This window comes from Nuphar pumila, chromosome 6 (assembly GCF_984573655.1).
Source record: "Nuphar pumila chromosome 6, dmNupPumi1.hap1.1, whole genome shotgun sequence".
Taxonomy (NCBI): domain Eukaryota; kingdom Viridiplantae; phylum Streptophyta; class Magnoliopsida; order Nymphaeales; family Nymphaeaceae; genus Nuphar; species Nuphar pumila.
The window spans coordinates 103786948-103804895 of NC_143254.1; the positions used below are offsets into that span (position 1 = coordinate 103786948).

At 36.6% G+C, this 17948-nt stretch overlaps 1 protein-coding gene across 1 annotated transcript; it reads left to right on the plus strand.

Moving 5' to 3' along the window:
* The first annotated feature begins 4719 nt into the window (after nt 1-4719).
* On the plus strand, nt 4720-9342 carry LOC149835495 (protein CLAVATA3 INSENSITIVE RECEPTOR KINASE 6-like). Its single transcript, XM_090009599.1, has 11 exons — nt 4720-4837; nt 4983-5115; nt 5210-5281; nt 5408-5551; nt 5682-5753; nt 5864-5923; nt 6009-6109; nt 6247-6381; nt 6494-6838; nt 7688-8070; nt 8742-9342. Exons 1-11 carry the CDS (start codon nt 4720-4722, stop codon nt 9123-9125), a joined length of 1947 nt encoding a protein of 648 aa, XP_089865725.1. The 3' UTR covers nt 9126-9342.
* The last annotated feature ends 8606 nt before the right edge of the window (nt 9343-17948 follow it).

Here is a 17948-nt window from a genome sequence, read left to right on the forward strand (position 1 = left end):
ATGCCTAGAATGTTTTGCTTACCCTAGTAAGTCATGCATAGATTAAATGCTTTGGCATAAGTAAGATTGATTATTAAAATGCTTATGCATTGATAATTGCTATTATGTATGAAAAACATGTCATTTCATGTCTGCTTATTTCTATGCATGTATATTTTGTCATTATATTTCTGTTGGGGGCTGTTCTGCCTCCCAACCAAAATCATTTTAAGAAATGAATAGCTAAGCCAAAGTTGTTGTAGGAAGCTGATGCGGCATCAAAGAGCCAATCATTTTTCTTTCACGAGAACTGAGTTTTGGATAAACTTTACTAGTTATTTTGAGAAAACATTATTGTTATTCCATATTTTGTAATTACCCTGTCTTATACAATGAAATCATTTGGAGAAATATTGTTCGCATTAAATTCAGTTTAACATTATTGTATGATCTATAACCCCCTAAGGTTTTAGACCAAAGTTAAAAAGGTTTTCACTAATGATTTTAAATAATTGTTTTTAAAATTTTTATATGCTTTTTGGGTGTAAAATCTTGGGACGTTACACCCTAACACAATGAAAGTTGGATAACCCTGATGAGAGGTATTTTAAATATTTAATTGGGTATTTTTGTGTTTCTTTTTCAATCAACATTAAACATGATTCCATGAAAGCATGCTTGATTTTGGTTAGAATTTTAAGGGTTTTATTTTTTTCAATTAACATATATGTAAATTATTTTTGTTACGATTTAGAGTTTTGATTTAATTTTCTATAATAACATAAATGTTTGATTATCGTTTTAGAGTTTTTTAAAACTACCACTAGGCATTAATCTATGAATCATAAATGCTTGTTTTTAGTAGAATATTAAGGGTTTTTTAATGAATCGGCATAAATTAATAATTTATGAGGTTTACACGAATTAGGGTTTTGATTTTTTTTAAAATTTATATGAATGTTTAATTATGGATTTAAGGTTTTTGTGTTTTTCTTTCTCAATTAGCATTAAGCATGAATAATGAATGTTTGTTTTTTGTTAGAGTATTAGGGATTTTGTTTTTATATCAATTAGCATAGATGAGAGATCCATGATTTTTATAAATTTAATTTTTTTTTATAATTAGCGATGAATCAATTATGAATTGTTTTTCAAATATAAAAAATTATGATGTCAATTGTAAAAAGTACAGTTTAAAACATTTTTTTTATTTTTTTAAAAAATATTATTATTATAATTTATTAGTATTTTTTTTGTTTTTACTATATATTTGTGCCCACCCTAGTTTAAATTCCTTGCTCTGGCCACTGCATTGCATATAACTGATTCATTGATTATATTTAATCCTCACAACACATCTCACTTGACGAAGATGTACATGGGCTACACTCTTATATAGTTCCCAAGTGAGTCACTTTCATCTTAAATTTATGAAGAGTTCAGACTTTCACATGCTAAAGACATAAGGAGACATAGGGTTGCAATCATTTTTTTTTTATAACCTGAAGAAACTAAACTCGGCACGAAGACCTGATCAGGCTAGCTCAACCTGCCATACCTAGGGTCATTGTGCTGGCAGCATAAAACTCCGAGACTAGGACCCCAGCCCCAGGGCCTATGCTACACATTCGCTTTCATAGAGGGGCGACACCCATGGGAATCGAGATGGGGACTTTAATTTTGCAAAATTTTGGCTGCTCTGGATCCTATCGGATCCAACTCTCCAATGTAACAGTTTTTGCATCCCTAACCGAACATAACGACCCAACATGTCGGATGCCATCATCTTCGAGGGTGGTGGCCCCAATTGTTCCAAGATCATGATCATGTGATGGACCAGCGCAAGAGCCCCTTTCTTTTCCTCATGAGAATGTTGGTAACTGGGAATTGAGTTGATCTCAATGTCATAACTAACATTCTCAGGAAAAATATTGCATTAAACTAATTTTGTTTTTTTTTATTTTTAAAGAAAACTTTTGGAAAATTTTGGTATACACAAAATATAAAAATATAGAGCATGCATAAAATCATCTAGAAAATAAAAAAGCAAAAAAAAAATATTATAGAGTTCGCTTTTATTGCATTAGTAACGGGACAAAAATGAGATGTTTTCCAGAAGACAATATTTTGTAAATATAACTTTTTCAGGAAACGTGTTGGCCTTTGAAAATATCACGATAAATCCAGAAGTATCGAAAATATCTTGGATAAACGTGAAACAGGTTCATCTCCAAAAAAAAAAATGAATTAAAAAAATTATTTTTCTCGAGACATTTTCGTATACTTTTTCTAAGAATATTGTTGGTGACATTTTTATCGAAGAAAAGAAGAAGAGAATAAGGAAAATGTGGCAAAAAGAAAAAGTGTAAGGCCATCTTTGTGCCATACCCAGGAGTATATATTTTTTTAGCTTTGAGAGGTGACTGGTGAGCGTGTGGGGGTTGCCTTTTGCTTTCTCCAAAGTGTTCTCTTTTCTTCCTTTTTATTTTTTTATATGTTTCCTTTTTAGTTTCCCCATGGGAAGATGAGTGAGGTAAGTGGTGGGCATGGATCCATAAAGCAATTGGATGCCCAAGCAAGATCATGAATCCCGAATCCCCATGACCATCTTTTCACGCTTTCTCCATCCCCCAAATTGTCATCCCTCTTTTATCTCATTTATTTATTTTGGTCCCTTGTAGGACTAGGAATGAAACTTCGTCAAGTCTTTTAGTTTTTATGAGGATATTAAACTGCATTAAGTCAGATGATTCAAACGGGTCAGCTCCAGGCCCCACTCTGAGTTTATTAGATTAGATCCTCACACACTTTGACAGTCCAATAAGGTTGCCGTGTTAAGAAGTTGGATGGGATCTGAAAACCACTCTAACTGGACCAGTTTTTGCCTATCGCCAACACGGATCCATGTCACCGAGAAGCCCCGAGCCAACTTATGTCCTACTTTTTCCATAGAAGTGACATTTGACCATATAGTTTGGATCAGTGTAGTACCATATCTTCTCCAATCAGCGTCTATGAAAAGATTTCTAAATGAGGATCATGTTTACTGTTACACTTCCTTATAACTGCATCCTATCAAGCTGATACATGGATCAGGATATAGTTTGTGAAATCTTATACCAGACTTGAGCCTGACCCAGTTTCGATTAAGACCTGCAATTTTTCAATGTAAAAATGATAAAAGATATTATTTTACCGGGTCTGGGTATAGTTTCTCTTATAATGAACCCGATTAGATCCAAGTCTAGACCCGATATCATACCCAAAAATTGGGCCCAAGTCTAATTCTACCTGGATCCAAACCAAACCTGACCCGTTGACACCCGTTGTTAACATGAAGCCATAAGTTTGAGTCTGGAAGGCAACCATTTTTTTTTATTTTGAAAGGCAAACTGAGGTTAGGCAGACCCCCACAAGTAATTATACAACCTACCACTGGGTTTTGAACCTGCAACGTTCCACAAGTAACGTACATTGACAGCTCCTACCAATCACAGGGAGCTCCCATTGGTGAAGGCAAACACTTTTTTCATAAAAAGGAAAATGTTAGAATTGATCTCTACAGTCCATCTGTTTTGTAGGTGTACTCTCTCTCTCTCTCTCTCTCTCTCTCTCTCTCTCTCTCTCTCTCTTTTATATAAGAACGGTGGGATTAAGACCCCTTCCTTTTATTGAGTAGGCACCACTTCAAAAATGCCAATGCTTGCCAGCATTTGTAGATTAATTTGAGGCTGTAGATGTGTTGACATATCATCGTCTATTTACTAGAAAACATATTATAGATCACATTATTTTTCAAAAAACAATTAGATTTTTTTTCCTTGCAAAGTTTGTCGAGTGCATTAGATGAGGTATTTTTCATTTTTAAATGTGGTAAGCGAATATTACATTACAACTTGAAGATAAAGAAATAGAATTGTTATGGTAAAACTGTTTCAACCCAAAGCATGGTTTTAGTAAATAATTAATTAACACATTTACAGGCTTCTATATTGCAAGAAACACATTTAACTGTCTTTGATAACCTACTAACGCATTTACAGGTTTCGATATTGCAAGAAACCATTTAGCTGTGTTTGCTTAAGTGGTTAAGAAACCATTTAGCTATGTTTTCTTAAATGGTTAAGAAACCATTTAACAATGTTTTTTAAGTGGTTATGAGAGAGAGAGAAGGGTTGGTGGAGGAGGCCGGATCAGGTGCAATCACATTGCAAAAATGCAAAGTTTGGCCGCACCTAGTGTTCTCCATCTGCCCAAGACAGCCTATGAGATATGGGACCTAACAGTATATGGAGGGCATTCAGGTGCAGCAGCATATTGCATTTGATTCCAATTCTTCGTTGAGTGAGGGTGCAGGGGAGCAGCATACCACCTCTCTCTCTCTCTCAGTTTTTGTGCAGGCTCTGACACCGGAATCGGTCCGGTGATTCGGAATTAAGGCCGTTTTTTCAATTCATTATGGAATACCCATAACCATTATGCACATTATACATCCCTACCTACGCACGTATGCCTGTGTATATGTGTATCATCCAAAAAATTTAAAGCTGAGGGGTCACATTACAGACCTTTCTCAGGGACTCTCTCTCTCTCGTCACATTACAGACCTTTCTCAGGGACTCTCTCTCTCTCTCTCTCTCTCTCTCTCTCAAAGGACCATTGTAAATATATCCCTCCCCAAAGATAATAGATACATCGAGCTTTATCCCTTCCTACTGCGTTCCGCATCACCCACTTCACATGACTCATTCCTCTGCCTCTACAACTCTTATGCCCTTCAAGCTCCTTTCCTTCCTCGTCTTCTTGCTCTTCTCTTCTGCAACTCCCTCTCTTTCCTCTGCACCCTTCAACCCAGAAGGTTAGGCTCTCTCTCTCATTTGAAGTTAAGTTTGTTTTTCATCGTTTCCTATATGAAACTGAAATGGGTTTCTTTTATCTGTTTGTGTGTGTGTGTTGGTGGTGTGTGGGGGGGGGGGGGGGGGTTCTCTTTTATGTGATTGCAGTGGAAGCCTTAATCGAAATACGTAAAGCATTGATAGACCCACATGGAGCTTTGGGTAATTGGGATGTAGACTCTGTTGACCCATGTAGTTGGGCATTGATCACTTGCTCCACGGAAAATCGGGTCACTGTATTGTAAGTTCTTCCCCTGTATCTCTTCTGATTTTAATGCATTCTAATGCTCAAAAGAGTTTGTTCCTAATTTCCGTTTCTTGTTTTGATGTTCTAGAGAGGCAGCAAACCAGAGTCTGTCTGGTACATTATCTGCAGAAATAGTAAATCTGACCAATCTCCAGCAAGTGTAACGATTTATGTCTACCTTTTCTTTCTGTTTTTTCCCCATTAAAACAAGGAATCAAAATTTTCAGTCCGGTTGTTATTATTCAAGTCATTTATTTCTGAACTTATTTGCATTTATTACACATAGGTTGCTTCAAAACAATATTATCTCTGGAGAGATACCTGCAGAGCTGGGGAAACTTCCAAAATTAAAGACACTTGATCTTTCTAATAACAAATTTTCTGGACCTCTCCCTGATAGCCTTGGTCAGCTCACCAGTCTTCAATATTTGTGAGTTTTTATCCTTTTTTAAGTTTTGACTGTGTGTGTGTTTTCTGTTTTTCATTCCCTTTCATCACATGTAATGTATGGTCTTATTTTTCTTGAGGTAAATAACACGGTCATGGTTGAGTGCATGCAGGAGGTTAAACAATAACAGTCTCTGTGGAGGTTTTCCCGTTTCTCTTGCTAAAATCCCACAGCTTATTTTTCTGTAAGTTTATTCTCCCATTTATTTTTCACTGAGAAGTTGAAGTGCTAAATTCCTAAGAGGTTTCTAGATATGGTGATGTTTAATGACTTTTAGATGCCATGATGTTACAGGGACTTGTCTTTCAACAATTTGAGTGGACCTGTGCCCAAAGTTCCAGCTAGAACATTCAAGTAAAAATGTTCTGTGGCATCCTTTGTCATGTTCTTTTCATATTGTTGTTTTTTCTTATGTGAATTGTATTTTATCTGATGATAGTATTGAAGGCAATCTTCTAAAATGCGGGAGCGGTTCTACACAAGATTGTTCCACAACAACTCAGTCAACTGTTCTTTCTTCCCCTCCAAATGCATCACCTGGTACGTTTCTTTCTCTCCATCCACTAATTCTTCTTCTTCCTTTTTTCAGTGTATGTTTCAACAGGACTTTCTACAATTTAGCATTTTGGTATCTAAAGATCTGTTTGTTGGCTTTTTGTCATTCTTTTTTTATTCAGGAAAACAAAAGGGCCATAAAGTCGCTGTTGCATTTGGAGTTGCTCTTGGCTGCACTTCAGGCGCCCTCCTTGTTTTAGCTTTTGTAGCTTGGTGGAGAAAGAAGCAAAACAAGCAAATGATCCAAGATGACTATGGTTGGTCCTTTTCTTACTTTTTAATCTAAATTTTATCATCCCCCAAAAAAATTTGTTGTAATTTTTTAAAGAAGCAATATTAGGCTTATATTTTGTTTGAATTTTAATTCAGATCATCACCATGATGAGGAAATGTTGTGCTTGGGGAATCTGAAGAGATTCAGCTTCAGGGAACTCCAGTTAGCAACTGACAACTTCAACAGTAAGAGGATATTGGGGAAAGGTGGTTTTGGGAATGTGTACAAGGGCTATTTGCAAGATGGAACGGTGGTGGCGGTCAAGAGATTAAAAGATTGTAGTAATGGTGGTGAGACTCAATTCCAGACTGAGATTGAAATGATCAGTTTGGCTGTTCACAGAAATCTCTTGAGGTTGCTTGGTTTCTGCAGTACCCCTTCCGAAAGACTCCTTGTCTACCCTTTCATGTCCAACGGCAGTGTTGCTTCCAGGCTTAGAGGTAAGTGCTCTCTCTCTCTCTCTCTCTCTCTCTCTCTCTCTCTCTCTCTCACACACACACACACACACACACACACACACACACATCATGCGTCTGCTTTTTCTTTAATTTACACGATCCTTGTTTTGCCTCAAAACAAATGTTCGATTGGATGGATGCTAACAATTTACTGTTCAATTATACCATATAGCAAGAAAAAAGGGTGTGCTAGCAGTTGTGATTGGTTACTTGGCAAGGTATTTCCACTCCTAGTGGAATTGTTATGTAAATTTATTTGACATCCGTACAGATATAGGTATCAGCATGATTAATTAGATATGTATGGCTAAACAAGGTATAGGTGGTTGAAGTAATAAATTAGAGAATTATGCAAAATTAGTGTTTGTGCATATGTTTTTGGAAGACCTAAAAACCCTACTTGGGAAACAGAGCATTTGGACAACTGAGCCTGAGTTCCCACGGACTTGGACAAACTGAACTGAGTGCCACAAAGCATCACGAGTTGGATTAACTGTTGCAATTTTGAATAATTTTTCAAGAGTGTTAGATTTATGATTGGCTAGGCAAAACGGCCATGAACTCACGTGATTGCTTGGAGAAAATAAGAAACTATGGACATCACAAGTTCTACGAATTCAATTCATGGGTTTAGGAAAGTCAGGAAAAATCTAGGGAAGTACAGTTCCGCTGGATTGAGTCCCCAAACAAATAATCTATGGGCCGAATGAGAATTATTAATCATAAGAGTTATCAATCATGAGAATTCTTACCTCCATATCCATACGTACTCTAAGGAACATTCAGTTTCTCTTGGTGATAATTCTAATATCGTTTCGTTTGTTTGGGCAGCAAAACCCAGTCTTGATTGGTACATGAGGAAGAGAATTGCATTAGGAGCAGCTAGAGGTCTTGTGTATCTGCATGAACAGTGTGACCCCAAGATTATTCACCGTGATGTTAAGGCTGCTAACATCCTTCTCGATGATTATTGCGAGGCAGTTGTTGGTGATTTTGGTCTTGCAAAGCTCATGGATCACACTGATTCACATGTGACAACTGCTGTCAGGGGAACTGTGGGTCACATTGCTCCGGAGTATCTGTCCACCGGACAGTCATCCGAGAAGACGGATGTTTTCGGATTCGGGATTCTCCTCTTGGAGCTCATTACCGGCCAGACAGCTCTTGATTTTGGTAATAAAGCAGCAAACCAGAAAGGAGCAATGCTGGACTGGGTATGCATTTCAAATTTTATACAACACTGTCTTTTCCTTCTTGCTGTTGTTACCAATACTTATACTGTCCAGAAAATTTTCTATTTAATGAACAAAATTTCTTCATTAGATGACAAGAACACCTTTACATCCTTATATTTTATCATTGCGTACAAACAAAGACTCTTCTTGTGAGTACCTTTGTCATTTATTGGTATTCACTGGCGTTATTCATTTTGGAATTTTGCATCTGTTTATGTATGGACATGAGGATACTACAATTACACATAATCAAGATATTGCGCATTGGTTTTAGTTATTCAATTAGAAAGGATGGCGTTGGAAAGTATTTTTGTCCCTTCCATCCCTCGTCCTGTACTTGGTGAGAGCAGATCAGTTCATATTGTATATAACCCATTTATCAGTTATATTCAATCCCCACTGCACATCTCACTTGATGGAGATATGTGGGACCCCCACTCTCACAGTTCCCAAATGAGATGTACAATTCCCAAGTGAGATGTGTGGTGGGTATTAAATATAACCAATGGTCGGTTATTAGGATCTGCTTGCTTACTTGGAGGGAATATGTTTTGAATCCACTGGAGACTAAAGGCTAGACTAGCCTCGAATGTGGTGGAGATGGGTTGGACTTAGTGAGGCTGATCAGTTTGTTTTGAAGTGTTTTGCAGGTTAAGAAAATACATCAAGAGAAGAAACTTGATTTGCTAGTAGATAAGGATTTGAGGGGAAATTATGACAGGATTGAGGTTGGGGAGATGGTTCAGGTGGCCCTCCTCTGCACTCAGTACTTGCCCATCCATCGGCCTAAGATGTCTGAAGTTGTTAAGATGCTGGAAGGAGACGGGCTGGCACACAAATGGGAAGCTCCCTACAACAACAACAACCAAACAATGGATTTCAATGCCAAGAAAAAGAAGGGCAGCAACAAGAGGCTAACCGGCACAAATTCATATTCAGACGATGCCAAAATGATGATGGCTGATGATGATGATGATGGCAGTGGTGCTGCTGCTCTTGATACCCAATCGATGGAGCTCTCTGGTCCCCGGTGAAGCCCAAGTGGAAATTCTTTCTGTTCCTGATGGATCTTAAATTACAATGCATGATTCCCATTTAAAAATTTTGTTTCCTTTTCTTTTGCTTTGTGAAATGCCTTTGATGTCTTCACCTTTGTACACTAAATGTAAATGCTATATGGGAACGTGAAAAAATCTCTAATCTTAACACATGTTTCCCCAAAAATGAACTGTAGACATCACATTTGTAGGATCTGATTTACAAGGCATGTTATATAATATATGTAGAGAGAGAGAGAGAGAGGTCTATCACCTAGGCCAGGTTCTACACCATCAAAAGCAAAAGGATGCTTAGCTCGTAAAATATGCTCTAAATTCATTGATTTTTTGCTACTATTGATTGTGAGTCATATGTGAATGGTCATTAATGTATGATTAGAAATTGTTAAAAGTAAATATTATTAATTTATAATGCAGTTCACATCTTTTTTTTAAGAAGTTCACTTCTTAAAATTATCTGTATTTAGAGTGGCTGGATGGTGCCAATATGCAAAGGCTAGTAGTGGCTTGGAACAACCTGGACAATAGAAGGTATATGACTAAAAAACTATTTAAATGCCGACATACATTTTTAGTTATACAGCTTTTGAGGAGAAAGAAGTTCCAAGGGTTTGGATAATAAATACAGACACCATAGAACATAGAATATTTTTAATGTAGGGAAGTGCGCCCACCAAGAAAAAGGTTGGAATTTCATCTTTCTTGGTTGATGCGCCCATTTGCATCAAAAGACAAATGGGTTGGAGGATGCTCTGGACATGCCCCCATTAACACAAGGCTGGCCCAAGTTCGTTATAGGAAAAACCAAAAGCAAGTTTCTTTGGCATGAATTTTGATGAAATTTTAATTAGATGAATTTTGATGAAATTTTAATTAATCTGTTTCTTCTTAAATACTTCTTACAATGCCACAGCATGGCCAGCGGGGGATGCGAAGGTGTTGAGTTGAAGACCCTGGGTCAAACTCCGCTGACTCATATCCGTAGCTTTCAGAAGTGGGTCCCTTAAGGCAGGGTGGTCGTGGGGCTCCACCCGGGGTTTTCTCTCGGTGCAAATATTCAAATCCCTCTTGTTCCCTAAACCGAGCTGACATAAACCTTTTAGCGGTTCTTTAAGCATACACCATTTGAGAGAAGAAAATTTTGTTTTCATTGTGTACAAGAATTAGAGATAGGGCCTACAAGGGCTCCATTCATCTGGTAGGGGCGACTTGTGAATGTTACCAAGTTGATGGAATGTCACAAGTTCGAAATCCACGGGTGGCATTCCCTGCGGGAAGGTCGAAGCTGGGTGTACTCTCCAGAGGTTAGAAAAACTTCAAGGGTTTTACAACCCGGAGGGCCGGCCAATGTGTGGTCGGTGATTTTATTTGGTGGAAGGGTTATTTCCCTTTTACCTTAAAAAAATTAGGGATTGGGAGGAAGTACGTATCACTATGGCCCATATTAGGTCTGAATGGGGACACGTTTAACAGTTTCTTTTTAAAAATTTGACTTGACAAATGTGTTTGACATGGTCTTTTTTTTTTTTTATGAATCAACCGTTGGATCATGTCTTTGATGAAAAATGATCTTTTAAAGCCTTTCAAAAAAAGAAAATTGATTTTTTAAAGGTTAAATATTTACTAAAATTTTGCACCATTGATTTAAGCCCTTGTGAAAACGTTTACCTGTGATAATGAATGATACAAAAGTCAATTCTGTGCAGTAAGATTAACAAATATATATAAAAAAAAAACTTCAAAAATACTTCATTTACCTAGTTCATAACTAAGTGCTCCTCACATAAACCCTACTCCAAGAATTAGCAGGTAGACAAGTGCTATAATTTGTTGGAAATCACTTAGTAGTAGTAGTATTCTAGATGGTCCATTTATGGGAAAGACCTCTGAAGAAACCTATGTCTAGGTGAGTCCCTAGCACGCCATTTAAAGGGTGTGTCATGATGGTGACACGAGTCAGACACACTATGACATGACATAATACATGATTTTGACATGCACGGACATGGGTTTAATATTTTTAATGTCATTTTAATACTTTTAATAATATTCAATAAATACCGAAAGAAAGTGTAGCTACACAACATAGAGTCTTAATTTTAGATCTTAGAATTAGACAATACCACAAAAGGGATAGACATAGGATAGATCCTAGAATTAAGTAGTGGACACTGAAAGAAGCTAAACAAGAAATGTTTGTAGTACAAGTAGTTAAGAAAGTCGATTGGTGTCTCGAAGAGGATTCAGAATCAATGTGGAATAAGATAGCGGGTGACATGAGAAAGGTGGCTAAGGAGGTATTGGGTGAGTCTAAAGGTGATGCACTGCTAGGCAATGATACATCATGGTGAAACAAGGATGTCAAATTAGCTATTAAGGTTAAAAGAGAGTGTTATAGAAATCTAAGAGTCGTGATAATGAGAATTTGGAGAAGTATATGATAACAAAGAAGGAAGCTAAAAAAGTAGTTTGAAACGCGAAGGATAAGGTATATAAGGAGGTTTATGACAAGTTGAATACCAAAGAGAGCGAGAAGGATATTCATAGGATTGCAAAGATGAGAGATAGGAAATCGAGAAATCTGGGTATGGTTAGATGTATCAAAGATGAAACACAAAGGGTTTTAGTCAAAGATGAGGAGATTAAGGAGAGATGAAAATATTATTTTGATAAGCTATTGAATGGAAGTCATGTTCAGGATCTTGGAGACTTGTCCAATCCTTTTTATGAGATGAATCATGACTTCATGCGCAAGATTCAAAAGAAAGAAATTGCAGAGGCTTTGAAGAAAATGAAATCAAGAAGGGTAGTTGGCCCAGATGGTATACCTATCAAGGCTTGTAAATGCTTGGGAGAGAAAGGTTTAGAATGATTGACAAATCTTTTTAACAAGATTTGGCGGACAAATAAGATGCCTAATGAGTGAAGGAAGAGTATTTTGGTGTCTCTATATAAGAATAAGGGTGATATACAAGATTGCACAAACTATCGTGGTATAAAACTCATGAGTCATACTATGAAACTTTGGGAGAGGGTGATTGAGTCTAAGTTGAGGAAGGTTGTCATGATATCGGAGAATCAATTTGGTTTTATGCCTGGAAGATCAACTGTGGAAGCTATACATCTTCTTAGACAATTTATTGAGAGAAATAAAGAAATGAACAAAGATTTGCATATAGTTTTTATTGATTTGGAGAAGGCATACGATAGAGTACCTAGGGGCGTTCTCTAGTGGACAATGATGAAGAAAGGTATTTCTCTCAAGTACATTAGTATAATTAAGGATATGTATGAAGGAGTAGTAACCAGTGTCCGCACTTGTGGAGGGGTGACAACCAATTTTCCTATAATGGTTGGGTTACATAAAGGATTTGCTTTAAGCCCTTTCCTATTTGCTATAGTGATGGATGAGCTTATGAGATCAATTCAAGAAAATGTGTCGTAGTGTATGTTGTTTACTTATGATATTGTTTTGATTGATAAGTCTAGAGTTGGGGTTAATGCTAAGTTAGAATTATGGAGACAGACATTGGAAGCAAGAGGTTTTAAGTTGAGTAAGAGTAAGACAGAATATATGGAATGTCGGTTTAGTAAGCAACGAAGTAGTGATGGGAGTGTAGTGAAGCTTGGTGAGGAAGAAATATTGGTGGATGATTGTTTCAAATATTTGGGATTTACCATTCAAAAGTATGGAGAAATTGATGGAGATGTAAATCATAGGATAAAGGTTGGGTGGGTGAAATGGAAAAGTGCAACGGGAGTGTTGTGCGATCATAGAATGCCATTGTTGTTGAAGGAAAAGTTTTATAGGACGACTATTAGGCCCGCTTTACTATATGGTACGGAATGTTGGGCTGTCAAGAGACATCATATTCAAAAAATGAGTGTAGCTGAGATGCGTATGCTTAGATGGATGTGTGGAAATACAATAAAAGATAAGATTCAGAACGAGGAGATACGTAAGAAGGTAGACGTTGCACCTATTGAAAATAAGATGAAAGAGAATCCTTTATAGTGGTTTGGACATATTCGGCGAAGGCCTAATGATGCTCCAGTTAGAAGGATGGAGAAATGGGAAAATATATTAGTTAAAAGAGGTCGGAGTAGGCCTATGAAGACTTGGATGGAGATGATAGAAAAGGATATGAATGCTTTGAACCTCACCGAGGACATGACATTGGATAGAAATGATTGGAGGAGGATTCATGTGGAAGACTCAGAATGATTTTCTTTGTTGGTTCATATCGCCGACCCCAATTGTTTTGGGATGAAGGCATAGTTGTTGTTGTTGTACCTTTTTATACTATGTCACAGGGACACGCCATTTTGGTAACGTGTCTTTTATGACATGTAGACACTGGCATACACACCATTATTATTTTAAATATTTTTAATGATTTTAAGTATTAATTCAATAAAAAAACTATTTTTAAATATTAAATTATTAAAATTTTAGGTTTTTATTGATTACAAAGTTAAAAAATTGTGTATCCTCGAGTCCAGTTTTTTTTATAAACTTTCAAACTTGCATGTCGATTCCGCGTCCTCGTGTCTACGTGTATTTGTGACATAGTTTTTGTATCTTAAAATATTAAAAATATTTTTACAGTCATTAAAATTTAAAAAAAAAATCTTTGTCATCGTGTCCTACTCTAAAAAAAATGTTCAAACCTGCTTGTCGAGCCAACAACCATTGAAAGTACGGCATTACTGGGGTGCGTACCATCTTCTTTCGATCTGTGAGAGAGAGAGAGACCTGCAGGTGGGCGTGATAGTGTGTGGTCTGACAGGAATCATGGGTTCAGTTTTCTTTTGGTAACAGTGCAGTGCAGTGGTGGTGGTCGCTGGTCAAAACTGGTGCAATGTCCCGTCGTTTTCTCACACCAGAGGGAGGAGCAGCGCTTGGCTCTCTCCTCCAGTCCTCCTCCATCTGTCACTGGTCAGTACGTACACCCACACGGATACTGTCACACACGTCCTTTTTTTTTTTTTTTTTCCTTTTTCCTTTTTTCTTTTCTTTTCTTTTTCAGCACTGCATGCCCTCTGGCTGAGCTAGTACCGCAAAATGCCCCTCCTTCCTCCCCACTTTGACGTCTTTCTACATGCCCTTCTTCAAGTTCAAGCCCCACCCAACGGTCGAAATTTCGAATGAAACGCCCCACCACTATCTATATATCACACAAAGACACGGGTACGACTCGGTGTACCACTCAGATCCGACACAAGAGTTCAAAAACTTTTTGAAAAATAAAATATGAGGGCGTGGATTTTTTTCAAATTTCCAATGAATAAAAAATTATTTTTGATTTTTTCAAACACATACAAATATATTTTATTAAAAATACTGCTGCAAATAATAAAATGATATTAAAAATATTAATAATATTCATATGTGTCATACTCGTGTCAGCATGTTGATAGCATGCGGGAGTCGTGTAAGCCATTAAACGCCCTCTAAATGGCGTGTCACCATGACAGCACCGCCACCACTACTTTTGCAGTAGGTTGGGAACAAGAACGGCTAAGAGTCGTGGATATGCGATGCATTGGGTTTACATGAGTCAGCCTTTGGTGATTTGGGACCATATCCAATTGGATGAATTGATGGTCCAATCTAAACGCGCATGCAATCGTTGAGACTTAATTTTCATTGCGTCTTATTTGTTCATTAGGGTATTTTTTTTCTTTTTTGCTTAATTTGAATGAAAAATGGCCGCACTATCCATCAAAATGTAGTTACTTGGACAATGTAAATAGGTATGAAAAAAACTCTCAAAACCATATTTTCAAGTTCCACTTCTTAGGATGACTATAACCAAGACAGCTCAAGCTTGTGTCGTTATTTTAGCTCAAACTTCAACTCAACTCGCCACAAGAATGAGTCAAACTTGAACACTTTAAACTCTATTCATTTAGCCCGTTTGCCAACCTTAACTACTAGATTTGGGACTATATTCAGCTACTCTCTCTCTCTCTCTCTCTCTTGTTGGAATTTGGCTCAAAACTATCCCTATATATGTATTTCCTCTATTTTCTATTTTTTTTTCTAAGTTTGTGGATAATGAGTTCTCTACAAAAGTTTAGTCATATATTGAAGATTTTTAGAAAAACTCTTATCCTTATATAAAGGGGTGATGCCTTAAAGGGCAAGGCCCTCAAGCATATTAGATCTTGGTCTTTGACCAAGCCTTGAAATTGTCATTGATTTTGCTTTGATTTCTCTTCGGATCTTCTAGATCGTATCCTGATTCATTGGAACCTTGCCCAACGGTTTTGCATGGGGCATTAAAGGCTCAAAACAGTCTAGTTGCCGCCCTTATCCTTGACTGGTTCAAGTGTTGACCCAGTCTTGGTCGAACTTGACCCTTTTAGGGTGATTTTGGAACCTGTTTTGGTGCCCCTCTATTCCCAATGGATTGGGCTTTTATAGCTGGCCGTTTTGACCATCCATGACCCATTAAACTGACTATTTTAAGACTATTAAACTCTCTCTCTCTCCTAGGTTGAACCCAGATCGAGAAAGAGATCTAGACAACCTAGATCTTGGTAGAGATGTCTGGTTAACACGAATCCGGTTAGCCCAAACTGTTTGGTCCTAATCTGGTTAGCCTAGATCCAGTTGCTGTTCGAATCAAGATCTAGTTATAATTCATATCCTAATTTAGTTGTTGTTCGGACCTGTATCTATTTACTATCTGGATTGTTGTTTGAACTCAGATCTAGTTGCTATTCAAATCCAGATCTAGTTACAGTTCGGATCCTGATCCGGTTGTTGTTCAAATTCAAATCCAGTTATAGTTTTGATTCATACCCACTTGTATTCAGAATTCATAGCCATACCTAGGACTCATACCCAAATCAAGCCTAGATCTTGCTATCCTAATTAAGAGATTCAAGGTGATTCGGGTTGAGGTTATTGGTCACACCCAATGCAGGGCATGAACCAAGTTCTTGCAAGTAGGCGAACGCTTAATTGTATTCAGAATCCATAGCCATACCTAGGACTCCTACCCAAATCAAGCCTAGATCTTCCTATCCTAATTAAGAGGTTGTTCAATGTGATTCGGGTCGAGGTTATTGGTCTCACCCAATGTAGGGCATGAACCAATTTTTTGCGAGTAGGCAAAAGCATGATTATATCCTAGGAAACTAGTTGCACGAATACTCATTACATCAAGCGTGTATATGCGTGCCTCCGAGCGTACCTAATTCAAACTCAGTTGTCTGATCCACTAAATTAAGGAACAATTTCAATAATTTCCAAGTGATAGACCTACATATGGCAATTGCAAAAGTTGAAAACCAAGAACTGGCAAAGTTGTCTCATTTTGATGCCACTAATTTCAAAGGATGGCAACAAAAGTGTTGAGAAATTCGGTTTTGATGTCACATAATATGATACACTGTCTCATTTGATTTTATATGATATGATAATATGTTCTCTTGAAATAATGTTATATTATGACTGAATATGTTTTGCCATAAATCTAACGAGTATTTGATGCAAGGATATCTCACCCAATAAGGATGAAGACTTTCTGTTCAAGTACAACTATGGTGCAAACACACTCCTTGAAGAAAAAACTTGATGAGTCATGCTTTCCTAAAGTTCAAATGAAGATAACGGCTACCTCAAGATGAAGACTTTTTTCTTCTTTAGAGTCATATGTAACAGAACCTTCAGGAACTTGCATATTGCATATTACATACTCATTCATAATCACTATATCATAAAAGTATACGATAGTTTCAAAAAGCTCCTTTTTGAAAACTAATAATTGTACCTTCTTACAACCTTTCATGAAAAAGATATTTTGTCATATAATAATTGTACCTTATACTATATACAAGACAACATGAAAAAAGGAATGTAGGAAAAAGACAAAAACATAACATCGACTACATGGAGAAAACAAATATAATATGTTTTTGAAAAGACTTTAGTTTCCCTCTTTAAAGAAATATTTTTTATAAGAAGAAGACAAAAACATAAAATCGACTACATAAGAAAAACAAATAAAATATGTTTTTTGAAAAGACTTTAGTTACCTTCTTTAATGAAATGTTTCTTAATACAAGAAGAAGACAAAAACATAAATCGGCTACACATAAGAAAAACAAATAAAATATGTTTTTGAAAAAACTCTAGTTACCTTTTTCATAACCATAGAATGTCGACTTACTTGAAGTCATCATTCTCTCTACAAAGCATTAAATGCCTTCTGTAACAAATCCTTGTTAATATCCTTCTCAAAGAATGTCGACCTTCTTTTGGTCCTTATTCTCTCTGGAGACTTTGAAAAACACAACATAAAGAAAACACTTGACATGACTATGTACAAATAAATATCTCAAAGCACTCATAGTACTTACACTCATTTAAAGTAAAGAAGTACTAATGTACCTCAAATCATTAATTAGAATAAAGACAAAACTACAACCCAACGTTCAATGTACTATTGTAAGAAATAGACTTTTTACATAAAATATATATTACCTAAAATATTACAACGACTAGTGTACCCTCTATTTTACCTTTATGGAAAAAGGCATTCTCGAACTTCTCTAAAAGATGTTTTTGAAATAACATAACATTTCACATTTCAAAAAGTTATAATTCCAAAAATGTAACGACTACTTTTTATAAGCTATATAAACACACTCAAATAAACTATTCAAACATGGAATGGAATAGACGTGTGAGCTTACAAAGAGAAAAATTTCTATTCGTGATTTGAAAAGAGAGTCTTGAAAAAGAAAGAGAAAAAGAAAAAGAAACAAAAGAGAAAAAGTCAAGTC

Excerpts from the sequence above, each read along its gene's own strand:
- LOC149835495 (XM_090009599.1), top strand. The coding sequence starts at position 4,720 with ATGACTCATTCCTCTGCCTCTACAACTCTTATGCCCTTCAAGCTCCTT. Across the intron at positions 4,838-4,982 it reads TGCACCCTTCAACCCAGAAG|TGGAAGCCTTAATCGAAATA; the intron begins GTTAGGCTCTCT and ends ATGTGATTGCAG. Across the intron at positions 5,924-6,008 it reads GTTCCAGCTAGAACATTCAA|TATTGAAGGCAATCTTCTAA; the intron begins GTAAAAATGTTC and ends ATCTGATGATAG.